General features: G+C 37.6%; 2 protein-coding genes across 2 annotated transcripts in view; both read left to right on the forward strand.

Annotated features, from left to right (window-relative positions):
* LOC134716429 (sacsin-like) lies at positions 1 to 8,600 on the forward strand. The gene is made up of 2 exons (XM_063579424.1): positions 1 to 31; positions 706 to 8,600. The coding sequence occupies exons 1-2, from the start codon at positions 1 to 3 to the stop codon at positions 8,598 to 8,600; spliced, it is 7,926 nt and encodes a 2,641-aa protein (XP_063435494.1).
* Positions 8,515 to 14,892, forward strand: part of LOC134714713 (sacsin-like) — a 26,070-nt gene continuing 19,692 nt past the window's right edge. Inside the window, exons 1-2 of the mRNA XM_063576215.1 lie at positions 8,515 to 9,845; positions 10,658 to 10,935. Coding sequence (XP_063432285.1) covers positions 8,691 to 9,845; positions 10,658 to 10,933 — 1,431 coding nt within the window. The 5' untranslated portion in view covers positions 8,515 to 8,690 and the 3' untranslated portion in view covers positions 10,934 to 10,935. The remainder of the gene's footprint in view (positions 9,846 to 10,657; positions 10,936 to 14,892) is intronic.

The following is a 14,892-nucleotide window of genomic DNA, read 5'->3' on the forward strand; positions in this document are numbered from 1 at the left end:
ATGACAAATTTTTCACCACCCACGACAGTCTGTAATTGCAAAAACATGTATTGTAATCACTTGTAAACCTTTAATATAAAGGTTCAGGTGCTTACATTCAATAAATAAATGTTATTTCGGCAATCTGTTGAATTTTTTTTAGTCATTTCGCGGCGGTTTGTTCAGCAGTATGACTTTGAGCTATTTTTTAAAATATATACAAAACATGTTAAATAGGATGTAGTAAGAATTCAAATTGAATATTTTTTTTATTTAATTAACATGATTAAAGGGACGTGGTAGACTTTCAGTTAACATAAACCGTCTTCTTTCTAACTTTTATTTTATTTTTAAAAGGGGAGCAACCCCTGATAAACAATGGGAAAGTTTCACTCGTTTTGTGTCCAAATGATTAAAATCTGAACACGACTGGACACGGTCTGACAACATCTTGACGTAACTTTGTATCCATGGTCTGTTTTGGTCTGACACGGTCTTAACGGGTCTAAACAACCCGCTAGATGATTCAGTCTTTTCCGTCTTGATACGCCTTAACGAACTGATTTACCTGATGAGGCTATCGATCTGAACGGCGACTAAACGATCTGAAATATCTGGACGAATTTCTCTAGCGGTAAATCCAGTCAATCAAGATGTGATCAGACCAAAATGGCCGTTTCAGACTGAAATCGGGCTTCTAGTGTAAAGAATGCAATTATTCGAAAGATGATGATGACAGATATGGAGATGAAAAGCACTTTGTACATCAAGATGTACCAATTGATACTGCTGAGAAATTAGGTGTGCAATCGGTGACAGACACTTTGCTCGAAGATGCGGAACTTCTTGAAGAATGGGGACAGAGTGAACCTCTGACCAGAAGAATAAAAAATCTACTGGAAGCGTACAAAGATGGACTTTCAGTGCCAAAAGAAATTATTCAAAATGCTGATGATGCAGGAGCAACAAAGGTTTGCTTTATGTACGATCAAAGGGATCGTGAAACATATGGGAGGATGTTACTAGATAAAAATATGTTTGAATGTCAGGGTCCAGCACTCTGGGCGTACAACAACGCAACATTTTCGAATGAAGACTTAAAGAGTATAACGAAAGTCAGTGGTGCTACGAAAGAAACAGACACAACTAAAATCGGTAAATTTGGTCTTGGATTTTGCTCAGTCTACAACCTGACAGAGGTTCCAAGTTTTGTTACAGGTGACCAAATGGTGATATTTGATCCTCACTATGATTATCTTGGGGATGCACTCAAGCGTAAAAAACAACCTGGTTTGAAAATTGATTTGCGGAAAAATAGAAAACTTATAGAAAGAAAAAGATCCCAGTTCGAGCCATATAATGGCGTGTTTGGGTGTAATCTAAATGTTCAGCAAGATAATGTATGTTATAATGGAACTTTGTTTCGGTTGCCACTAAGAACAAGACAACAAGCATCATCAAGCGAAATAAGTGACAAACCATACAACAATGAGCAGATGATAAGTCTGATGAGAATATTTGCAGGGGCCGGTGGAAATCTCTTGTTATTCACACAAAATGTAACCACCGTCGAGTTTTATCATCTACGGGAAAATGAAAAGAATCCTCAAAATGCTACTCTTCTATATAGTCTACGAAGACAGACTTTGCAGCTTATTGAAAGACCCATGCGTATAACCTCTGCAGAAAGCAGGAAATCAGTACTACAGGAACTTTCAACAAGTATTGAAGACGTTAGAAAAGACCCCAAAAAAGACCTATCACCAGTTGAACTCAGTATTTTACTGCAAATATCAGTCAAAGCAACAGATGGACTAGCTCATATTGGGATACACGGGAGTTCTTCATCAACGAAATGGTTTGTAACATGGGCAACTGGTACAGATAGAAGCAAAACTCTTGCAATGGATTCAGCTGTTAAGGGTTTGCTGCCTCTAGGTAGCGTGGCTTGTCCAGTAGAAAACATACATGGGGACAATTACAGGACTTGCCAATTGAAAGAATTGCCTTTCGGGTTTTACAAAACCAGTCATGTCTTCTGTTACCTCCCATTGCCTGTTGAAACAAAATTCCCTGTTCACATCAATGGCTCTTTTGCTGTAACATCTGATCGCAGACGACTCTCGTGTAAAACAACAGACGATAAGGATTCTTTTCAAAGCGACTGGAATGAAGCTTTGATGATGGATGCGGTTTGTAATGCCTATATATTGTTCCTGAAAAATCTTCGTCACCTAAACATTGATGCGAAAGAACAGTTTCACAAACAATGGCCTGTAAAGTATAAGAAAGAGGAAAACCAGACCAACTTTGGTAAATTGCAAGTTTCATTTTATCAAAATATAGCAGATGAAAAGAAAGGTAATGAAGTATTTAGGAGAGAAGAAAACTTTACATCAATTGACCGTTGTAAATTTCTTGATTCGAAGATACTTGAAACAGAATTTGGTGACAAGGCATTTGCTGTTTGTATTCAACTTCTTGAAAACGATACAACTACAATGATGCAATTACCAAGCAGATTAGGATTATGTTTTAAAGATGCAGGCTGTGAATCAGTAATAGAACCAAGAATAATAAATATCATTACCTTTTATTCAGAGTTAGTTTTACCACATCTCTCTTCAAATGAAATTTGGGACGAACAAATCAAAGACCAGCTCATGCTCCATGCATTGGACAATGCATCTGATAAGTTGCTTGAGCTTTTGCAAAATCATGCATCCATACCGACAGCTCCAAATAGACTCTTTAGGCGTCCTAATGAAATAGTTAACAAAACAGGACCTCTGAATGTCCTTTTTTGTGTTGAAGACCAACGGTTTGTGGATGGCACAGAGTACACTGCATCAAATAGATTGACTACTTTGAAAAGTCTTGGAATGATAACAGACCAACTTTCAGACGATCTAATTGAAGATAGAGCAGTTTCAATACAATCTCTGGCGACAGTCTGCTCTCAATGTGCACTAGATCGCTGTGCACAATTTGTAAAATATCTTAAGATGTACACGAGTATCATACAAAACGAACTACTGTTGAATAAATTGCAGTCAATTAAGTTTTTGCCAATCAAATCTAAACCAAATGACTGGAAATGGATTTGGGCTGCGGATACATTTGTACACCCTGAAGATGAATGTAAGCATTATACATGTTGTAATGAAAAGCACAGACAAGACACCTCTGTCGTTTTTGAACGTCCAACTGAAATTTATTCCGCAGCATTGACTGATATTGTAGGATGTATTTTTCCGGTTTTGGATGAAAGCTATTTTTCACGCGACAGTTACAACGAACTTTTTACAAAACTTGGTGTAAATAACACAGTTGATCTTGGGCAATCATTAGACAATCTATCCATTCTTAGCAATGATGTTAGTCAGAATGGAGTTGGTGATGGAGCACATATGTTGAACAACACAACACTGAGTGTATATAAATACATCAATGACATTTCCATACACAACTTACATTTAGAAGAGAAGGCTAGTCTTTTACATGGAATAGCTGAGTTTTATATGGACAAAAACATTTTACTACTTGATTGTAGTTTTGTAAAACCTAGTCAAGTATTTGTGGATATGTCCGAAGACTGTATCCCGTATCTATACAGCCTTAAAAATGCAGACCATATCAGAAAATTAAAAGGATTTGTAGATCTCTTTAAAATTGAAAAGCAATGTCCTGCCCGACGGGTAGTAGATGAGTTACTATCACATCACTCTAAACAAGGATCCGATGCAATGGAGGAGAAAGAAGTGAGACTTTATGTAAGACTTTTGAAGGTGTTAGTTGATTCTCTAAACAGCGATGAAGTAGATAGTGATACTCTTAGGAAGCTACATATTCCAGATGCAGATGGAGTTCTGAGCCCTATTCATACGTTGTGTCTTGACAGCATAGATACAAAGTCCACAGATAAAATGAGATTTACACATCAAAGTATCTCCCCTGAAATTGCTGTGCCATTAGGAATCAATACTAAAAGACAAAGAAAGGTAGCCGACTGTTCTAGACCAACGAAAATTTATTCCAAAGACTTTGGTCAGCATGAAGAACTGATCACTAGGATAAACCGTATACTCTCGGGTTATCCTTGTGACTCCGGGGTACTGAAAGAAATGGTGCAAAATGCAGATGACGCGAAGGCTACCGAAGTGCACATTGTCATGGACTTTTCTACTCATCCAACAGACAACTTACTTTCTAAAACATGGAAGCCTTTGCAAGGACCTGCTGTTCTTGTGTGTAATGACAGTTATTTTTCTGAGTCTGATATAGAAGGAATCCAAAGGCTTGGAATAGGCAGCAAAAGTGGAGATCCAACAAAGACTGGACAGTATGGAGTTGGATTCAATGCTGTGTACCATCTGACAGACGTGCCCTCATTTCTGACAAGAGGTCCGGAAGTTCAAACTGGCGAAGTTCTTTGTGTAATGGATCCACATTGCAAATATGTCCCAGATGCAACGATTCAATGTCCAGGTAGAGAATATATAAATACTGAAGTATTAAAAGAAGAACATCCTAATGTTTTTAGCTGTTATCATGATCAAATTCTACTAAAAGAAACTGGAACAATTTTCAGGCTCCCAATAAGAACATCTCAATTTAGCTCAACTATTTCTGAAACACACTTAACCATAGATGATGTTAGAGAGCTTGTTAATGGCTTCAAAGATGAAATGGGAGAAATGTTGCTGTTTGTCAACCATGTAAAATCGATAAAGGTTTCAGAAATAATAGAAGGACAGTTACAATCTGTATACTCTGTTCATTTGGAAATGTCCGACAAGGATGCAGAAATGAGACAACAGTTTTATAACATGATAGACATAGGAGCTAAAAGCATTCGTGATTGTCTAGACCCTGGCTCAATCGATCCAACTGAAGCTAAATATTTGGCCGACATCAGTGATTCTAATGGTGCATATTCAAAATGGCTGATAGTTCGACGAATGGGTTTTTCAGGAAAACGTAAAATACCAGAGGAAGTTCTCAGTTCCTACAGAAACAGAAATATCGGCTTGCTACCAAGAGGAGGTGTAGCTTTGTCACTTGATGAAGGAAAGAACAAAAAGGAAAAGGGCAAGGCGTTCTGTTTTCTGCCACTTCCTATTGAAACTGGACTTCCAGTTCACGTCAATGGACATTTCGCATTAGATCACGAAGCAAGACGAAACTTGTGGACGGGTGACAAAGAAGGGTATAAACTATCTTGGAACAAATATTTAATGGAGGACGTTATAGTTCCATCTTATGTCTGTGCCTTGCATACATGGAAGAAAAAATACAGCATCGATACCGGTGCACCAACAAATGCACAACATATGAAGAAAACGCTAATAGAGTATCATAGACTTTTCCCAGACACATCAAAGATTACTGACATGTTCAAGTTCATGTCGCAAAGTTTATACAGATGGATTTATAATTTTGAAGAAGATATGTTTCCAGTTTGCAAGCTTGTTACAAAGACTGACGTTGTTACAACCTTTTACCCAGTTGTAAGTGATGTCTTTCATTTTCCTTGTGTATTTAACATGCTAAAAACAAAGAACATGACAAAAGAAAATGACGACTTCAAGACTGTTTCACACACTAGCAAAAAGATAAATGATTGTGTTTCAAGTTTGGAGCATTCGGTGACATCACTTGAAAGTAGAACTATTCAGAGGCTAGCACAGTTCATTCAAATATGCAAAGATATAGGAATTAAATTGCTGGAATGCCCAAAACATATTTTTAAAAGTATGAAGGATGCTGATCTGAAAGTTGACGGGATGACCCCAGAATTTTTCATTTCCTTTCTGAAGTCACATGAGGAAGATCATGAAGATAGTTGTAAGATTGGAAAAATGGGACAATCACTGGAAGAAACTACTTTAAGGAAAATACAGAATCTTGAAATTTGTATAGAGTATTGTAAAAAGGTGAATAACGGAAATTTTGGTGACCTAATGGAAGGATTGCCTTTGAATTTGACAAATGATGATGCGTTACGTTCATTCAGTACGTTGCATCCGGTATTTTGCTCAACATACTGTAGCCTCCTGCCCCATTCGTCGAATTTATTTTTACATTGCAACTTAGTTGATAGTTTCAGCCCATCTGATAAAGGATTGAAGGCATTTGATATCAAAGGCTTTGTTGAACACCTTCCAGACACCTTACGTTTAGAGAAATACCGAGGGATGAATATACCAGTAGAATGGAATCCAAAAGGTTCTGATATTCCAGATTCAGATTGGATAGAGAAAACATGGAAATTTCTTAACTCTGTCGTACGTAATATTCAACAAAAGGCAGCTGACACATGTGACGCCGAATTAAACACGAATGCTGAAGTTAACACATCAGAATTCATTTTAAAGATCCTCAACGAACTCCTGTATTGGAGTTTGGTTCCGTCAGTTCAAGTAAGAACATATTTAGTTGAAAATGAAAATGAAACAAAAACCCATCTTTTAATGCCTGTCTGTGAAGCTATGTTTATACTAGACATTAACACGTTTTCGGGAAAGCTTAAAAAGGCTTTACAGGAATTAAGAATGCCCATTCTAGACGAAAATATATACTTTGAGTACGACAATATTGTACAGCATTTGGTCGTTATAAGGGATCGTCCAGTCTCTTTGCTCAATCTTTTATTTGAAAAGCGACATACTATTGCAAGTCTACAAATAGACCCGACAAATTGTTTAGAAATAATGGACTTTCTGTCTGACCATTTAGAAATCATGGTAAAAGATAATTCAAAAGAAGAAATTTTGGAAAAAATAAAAGAAATACCGCTCCATGTCAGCATAACAGGACAACATTGTAACATCAAAAGTGGTCAAAGCGTTCTGATAATAAATGATATAGTTATAACGGATGGAATCGAGGAATGGGCAGCGGCATCACATACCCTACTTCTGCAGACAAGTACAAAACTCACAAAGCTTTATGAAACATTTGGTTTTACAGATAAACAACTGAAAAATGTTGATCTTTACCGAAAACACTTGCTGCCAAAATTTGTCGCTTTGCCTAGAGAACATCATATGACACACATCAAATACACAAGAGATGTTTTATTAACAAAACCGATTGGCGGTTCCTTTAATGAAGTTCAAGAAGATCTCATTTCAATACTTAAAAGAGTTGAGTTTGTGCCCGATATTGATGGAGATTTGAGAACTGCATCGAGGTTTAGGGATCCAACAAATGAGCTTATGCTACTTATGCTGGCAGACTCGGAATTCCCAGCAACAGAATATAAGGATAACGAATGGATATTTTTCTTGAGAATAATCGGTTTACAAACGGAAATTACTCCAGAAATGATTTTACAATTTGCAAATGATATTGAGCTAATTGGACGAAATGGTATAACAACAGAAAATGAAGAGGATTTGACATCAAAATCAAAGTTGTTGATGAATCATATTTTTTCTCGACTAGAAGTAGATGCAAACATGCTGAGATCATTAAATACCATAAAATTTATTCCTACACACAGTATTTGTAATTGGAAATCACGCATATGCTCACAGGCTTATGAATCTGAATTGATCAGTTTTCATAATTCAACTCTCAGTTATAAGCAAGATATTTGTTGGACAAGATGTTCGTTAATCCCAGAATGGGCAAATCCATTACATCATTTAAACCAAAAATACTATGTTGGTAGAGAAAAATATGAAGAAATGTTCAAACATTTAGAAATAATCAAAGAGCCAGAATTTAGAGATGTTGTTCGTCATGTGCAAAACATTTGTGACAATATGAATGCACTCATTCCAACTATCCAGGAAAATGAACGTCTTGCCCAAAGAATAGAAAAGTTGATGACTGGTATTTATGAATGGTTGCAGGATAAGATGAATGATGGGTCAAACAAGGATAGCATTCACCAGACACTTTATGCAAAACATGTAATGTTTTTGCCGGTAGATAAATTATTTGTCCCGTGCTATAGAGTTGCCATACACTTGAAGGAGGCAGATGTTATTAAGCCATATTTAGTTGAGGTTCCGAGTAAATACGCCTCTTTTTTCGATTTATTTGAATGCCTTGGTATGCAAAGACAGGTTAATGTTTGTAGTTTTGTTCATGTGTTAAACCAACTGAAAACTGATGTTGGAGATCGAGAAGAGCTATTTGCAGAAGAAATACAAATAGTTAAGAAAGCAGTTCAAAAAATGTTCATATACTTACGACTTTCATTATTTGGTGACACTGAATACAAACAGCTTTCAGAGGTAAAAACGCTAGCTATCCTATCAAGAGATCTTAAACTATGTGATTCAAAGCTTCTTGTATATTCTGACAATGAGGCGTTTGAGGAGGAAATAGGACATGACATGACGATGCCATACCTCGTAAAACTTGAAGAACTTGGAGTAGGAATTACTGGTTCATTTTCAAGAGAATTTCAAAAATTGCCAAAACATTTACAACCGAACATTTTGTCGAAGATGATACACAAAAGTTTGAAAGACAGTTTTGAATTAGTCCCGATGGATGAAAAGGGACAGTTAATTGCTACTTTGTTAAGTGCCTCACAGTTCCATAAAGCAGTTTTCCGTATTGCAATGCACGCAAGAAAACAAATTGAATGGTTAACTGCGTAATTGGATCTGAATGAAAACGTTGTAAATAAGTGGATTGAAAACATAGAGAGAATACAGGTATTACAAGTCAGAACAATCGAATTTGATTTAATGTTTAAAGACAGGAAGGTAGGATCGGAGGAGGTTACATGTTATTACAATAAGAATGAAGGCTCTCCGGGTATTTTATATTGTGCTATAAATGCTGATGAACTGAAGGAATGGGTGGTTGAGAATAGTGGTGTTTTTAATGATGCAATTTTCCATTGTTGCGACCGGAAATTTTTCGACGTTGGAGGCTTACTTGTAAAAATTTTGCTTAAGATCGAAAGATTAGAAGACATGTCAATATTATTAGATAAGGAAAATGTTGAAGAATTTTCCATTTCAATCAGATGCCAGTCTTCTTTGTTTCCACCCCCTGGTACAACAGTGCACCAAAATTGGCATAGGTTTTTAGACAACAGTTTTACAGAGTTTGACATGGGTGAATATGTAGCTGTCCTGTTGAGTGAAGAAAGGTATGCAGGCGACGTGTACATCCCAGCAGTCTACATGTATGCTAGGGTCTTACTGAAATGTGACCTTATTGGAAGTACTTCATCTATTATCAGAAGTACTCTACGAAAGTACAAGGTGCAGGTCGGTCAAGGTCGTATTCAGGAAATACATGCATTTGATATATTCAAATTTAATCGAAAAAAACAGGAAACTACTCAAGAGCTTGTGCCTTTTATCGAAATAACCAATACCTCTACTGACGGCAGACCCTTGGAAAGCATTTGTCAGGATGTTGAAGCTATTATACTTGCAGCGTGGACTTTACCGGAAGAAGAAAGGCGAAAATTAATCAAACGATTGTACAAAAAATGGCATCCAGATAAAAACCATGGAAATGAACTTGCGTCAACAGAAGTATTCAAATTTATCAAGCAAGCTGTTTTGAATTTAGAAAGAGGACATGGCATCAGAGATAACAATGCGGAGGATTTTGATTATTCTAGAAATTCAGCATTCTGGTCTCACTTTCAGACATGGGACCACGATGCAACTAATAATTCTGAAAGTGACTCGACTGAAACCAATGGTGGCGGTAACACTCAAGGACATACAGCTGGCCGTCAAATGCGAGAACCTGTGCCATCATTAGCTGAAGCAAATCAGTGGATGCAACAAGCTAAACGAGATGTTACAGCAGCTAGTAATTTCTATGAAGCAGCGGAAATAGGACACAATTTTAACTGGATATGTTTTATTTGTTATCAGGTAATGAAAAGATAGTTATTATTTAACAGTCCTTTTTTTTTTTTAATATGGTTGCAATTCCATTTGGATAAACAAACACAGGAGTAATGTACAGTATGGATCTTTGCATAATATAGGTATGTTTAGCTAGCTTTTGCAAAAGAATACTCACGAACATACTGAACACCGAGGAAAATTTAAAACGGAAAGTCTCTTATCAAATGGCAAATTCAAAATCTAAAACACATCAGACGAATGGAAAACAATTGTTATGTTTCTGACTTTGTACAGGCATTTTCTGATGTAAAAGTAGGATTAAACCTGGTTTTATAGCTAACTAAACCTCTTGTATGAAATCGCATCAAATTCCATTATATTGACAATGATGCAAAATGAATAATATTCAAATTTCAATAAACATTAAAGAAATGTAATACTATACTGTGATACAATAAATATACATATACATGTATATGCAATGGAGTATAACTTTCAAAAAACCTAAACCTACATAGATAACATTTATTTGTTTTCTTCGTTATCCGTCAAATGAGAATAAATTTAAGAAAAAATGATAAACATTATTACTTCGTCGATTATTCCGACTCAACATATTTGATGACACAGTGACACGACTCGAAATAATGATTGATTTTCAAAGTTTGATTTGGTTACAAATTGCAAGGGTACAAAAATTAAAACAGTGACTTTAAAAATTAATTTGTAGTAATAGCAGAAAGCTAAAATTAGATTCAAGATAAACTATTGTTATAATCATTCTTAATAAAACTTACTTTTATCAAGCTTACTATTATGACATTATTTATCACCAGTCTGTTGAGAAGATATTGAAAGCTATGCATTACAACATTGATTCAAACACTATTCCGAATTCAAACTGCTTAGAAAAGTTGGTCGCTGGCATGAATATTGAACTTCAGGATATGGTAATTACTTTGACGACATTACTTGGAAACCACGCTGGCTTGTTATACCCAGACCGTCACTCTATTCCAAGGATACCCGCAGATGAATTTGACAAAGCAAAAGCAGGTCAAGCAACTAAACTAGCACACAAGATTGTAGAATATGTTTCTGACAGGCTCTGAAGGTGAGTAAAATGACAACTGGGGCGTTCAAACTAGGACACAAGATTGTAGAGTATGTTTCTAACAGGCTCTGAAGGTGAGTAAAATTACAACTGGGGCGATCAAACTAGAACACAAGATTGTAGAGTATGTTTCTGACAGGCTCTGAAGGTGAGTAAAATGACAACTGGGGCGATCAAACTAGCACACAAGATTGTATGAAGTATGTTTCTGACAGGCTCTGAAGGTGAGGAAAATGACAACTGGGGCGATCAAACTAGCCCACAATACTGTTTCAGTATGTTTCTGACTGCCTCTGAAGGTGAGTAAAATGACAAATGGGGCGATCAAACTAGCACACAAGATTGTAGAGTATGTTTCTGACAGGCTCTGAAGGTGAGTAAAATAACAACTGGGGCGATCAAACTAGCACACAAGATTGTATGAAGTATGTTTCTGACAGGCTCTAAAGGTGAGTAAAATGACAACTGGGGCGATCAAACTAGGAAACAAGATTGTATTTTATGTTTCTGACAGGCTCTGAAGGTGAGTAAAATGACAACTGGGGCGATCAAACTAGCCCACAATACTGTTTGAGAATGTTTCTGATAGGCTCTGAAGATGAGTAAAATGACAACTGGGGCGATCAAACTAGCCCACAATACTGTTTGAGAATGTTTCTGACAGGCGCTCTGAAGATGAGTAAAATGACAACTGGGGCGATCAAACTTGCACACAAGATTGTAGAATATGTTTCTGACAGGCTCTGAAGGTGAGTAAAATGACATCTGGGGCGATCAAACTAGCACACAAGATTGTAGAGTACGTTTCTGACAGGCTCTAAAGGTGAGTAAAATAACAACTGGGGCGATCAAACTAGCCCACAATACTGTTTGAGTATGTTTCTGATAGGCTCTGAAGGTGAGTAAAATGACAACTTGGGGCGATCAAACTAGCCCACAATACTGTTTGAGTATGTCTCTGATAGGCTCTGAGGTTGAGTAAAATGACAACTTGTGCGATCAAACTAGCACACAAGATTTTATGAAGTATGTTTCTGACAGGCTTTGAAGGTGAGTAAAATGACAACTGGGGCGATCAAACTAGCACACAAGATTGTAGAGTACGTTTCTGACAGGCTCTAAAGGTGAGTAAAATGACAACTGGGGCGATCAAACTAGGACACAAGATTGTATAGTATGTTTCTGACAGGCTCTGAAGGTGAGTAAAATGACAACTGGGGTGATCAAACTAGCCCCAATATTGTAGAGTGTGTTTCTGACAGGCTCTAAAGGTGAGTCAAATGACAACTGGGGCGATCAAACTAGCCCACAATACTGTTTGAGAATGTTTCTGATAGTCTCTGAAGATGAGTAAAATGACAACTGGGGCGATCAAACTAGCCCACAATACTGTTTGAGAATGTTTCTGACAGGCTCTGAAGATGAGTAAAATGACAACTGGGGCGATCAAACTAGCCCACAATACTGTTTGAGTAAGTTTCTGATAGGCTCTATAGGTGAGTAAAATGACAACTGGGGCGATCAAACTAGCACATAAGATTGTAGAATATGTTTCTGACAGGCTCTGAAGGTGAGTAAAAATAACAACTGGGGCGATCAAACAAGCCCACAATACTGTTTGAGTATGTTTCTGATAGGCTCTGAGGTTGAGTAAAATGACAACTGGGGCGATCAAACTAGCCCACAAGATTGTTTGAGTATGATTCTGATAGGCTCTGAAGGTGAGTAAAATGACAACTGGTGCGATCAAACTAGCCCACAATACTGTTTGAGTATGTTTCTGATAGGCTCTGAAGTTGAGTAAAATGACAACTGGGTCGATCAAACTAGCACTCATCATTGTTTGAGTATGTTTCTGATAGGCTCTGAAGGTGAGTAAAATGACAACTGGGGCGATCAAACTAGCTCACAACATTGTTTGAGTATGTTTCTGATAGGCTCTGAAGGTGAGTAAAATGACAACTGGGGCGATCAAACTAGCCCACAATACTGTTTGAGTATGATTCTGACAGGCTCTTAAGATGAGTAAAATGACAACTGGGGCGATCAAACTAGCCCACAATACTGTTTGAGAATGTTTCTGATAGGCTCTGAAGGTGAGTAAAATGACAACTGGGGCGATCAAACTAGCTCACAACATTGTTTGATTATGTTTCTGACAGGCTCTTAAGGTGAGTAAAATGACAACTGGGGCGATCAAACTAGCACACAACATTGTTTGAGTATGTTTCTGATAGGCTCTGAAGGTGAGTAAAATGACAACTGGGGCGATCAAACTAGCTCACAACATTGTTTGAGTATGTTTCTGATAGGCTCTGAAGGTGAGTAAAATGACAACTGGGTCGATCAAACTAGCCCACAATACTGTTTGAGTATGATTCTGACAGGCTCTTAAGATGAGTAAAATGACAACTGGGGCGATCAAACTAGCCCACAATACTGTTTGAGAATGTTTCTGATAGGCTCTGAAGGTGAGTAAAATGACAACTGGGGCGATCAAACTAGCCCACAATACTGTTTGAGTATGTTTCTGATAGGCTCTGAAGTTGAGTAAAATAACAACTGGGGCGATCAAACTAGCACACATCATTGTTTGAGTATGTTTCTGACAGGCTTTTAAGGTGAGTAAAATGACAACTGGGGCGATCAAACTAGCACATAAGATTGTAGAATATGTTTCTGACAGGCTCTGAAGGTGAGTAAAAATTACAACTGGGGCGATCAAACTAGCCCACAATACTGTTTGAGTATGTTTCTGATAGGCTCTGAGGCTGAGTAAAATGACAACTGGGGCGATCAAACTAGCCCACAAGATTGTAGAGTACGTTTCTGACAGGCTCTAAAGGTGAGTAAAATGACAACTGGGGCGATCAAACTAGGACACAAGATTGTATAGTATGTTTCTGACAGGCTCTGATGGTGAGTAAAATGACAACTGGGGCGATCAAACTAGCCCACTATACTGTTTGAGTATGATTCTGATAGGCTCTGAAGGTGAGTAAAAATTACAACTGGGGCGATCAAACTAGCCCACAATACTGTTTGAGTATGTTTCTGATAGGCTCTGAGGTTGAGTAAAATGACAACTGGGGCGATCAAACTAGCCCACAAGATTGTAGAGTACGTTTCTGACAGGCTCTAAAGGTGAGTAAAATGACAACTGGGGCGATCAAACTAGGACACAAGATTGTATAGTATGTTTCTGACAGGCTCTGATGGTGAGTAAAATGACAACTGGGGCGATCAAACTAGCCCACAATACTGTTTGAGTATGATTCTGATAGGCTCTGAAGGTGAGTAAAATGACAACTGGCGCGATCAAACTAGCCCACAATACTGTTTGAGTATGTTTCTGATAGGCTCTGAAGGTGAGTAAAATGACAACTGGGGCGATCAAACTAGCACACAAGATTGTATGAAGTATGTTTCTGATAGGCTCTGAAGGTGAGTAAAATGACAACTGGGGCGATCAAACTAGCCCCAATATTGTAGAGTGTGTTTCTGACAGGCTCTAAAGGTGAGTAAAATGACAACTGGGGCGATCAAACTAGCACACAACATTGTTTGAGTATGTTTCTGATAGGCTCTGAAGGTGAGTAAAATGACAACTGGGGCGATCAAACTAGCTCACAACATTGTTTGAGTATGTTTCTGATAGGCTCTGAAGGTGAGTAAAATGACAACTGGGGCGATCAAACTAGCCCACAATACTGTTTGAGTATGATTCTGACAGGCTCTTAAGATGAGTAAAATGACAACTGGGGCGATCAAACTAGCCCACAATACTGTTTGAGAATGTTTCTGATAGGCTCTGAAGGTGAGTAAAATGACAACTGGGGCGATCAAACTAGCTCACAACATTGTTTGAGTATGTTTCTGACAGGCTCTCAAGGTGAGTAAAATGACAACTGGGGCGATCAAACTAGCACACAACATTGTTTGAGTATGTTTCTGATA

This window comes from Mytilus trossulus, chromosome 4 (assembly GCF_036588685.1).
Source record: "Mytilus trossulus isolate FHL-02 chromosome 4, PNRI_Mtr1.1.1.hap1, whole genome shotgun sequence".
Taxonomy (NCBI): domain Eukaryota; kingdom Metazoa; phylum Mollusca; class Bivalvia; order Mytilida; family Mytilidae; genus Mytilus; species Mytilus trossulus.

Bases quoted from the DNA above. Each gene is read 5' to 3' on its own strand.
- LOC134716429 (XM_063579424.1), top strand. From the start codon at position 1: ATGACAAATTTTTCACCACCCACGACAGTCT. The intron at 32-705 runs GTAATTGCAAAA...ATTATTCGAAAG, and splicing joins TTCACCACCCACGACAGTCT to ATGATGATGACAGATATGGA.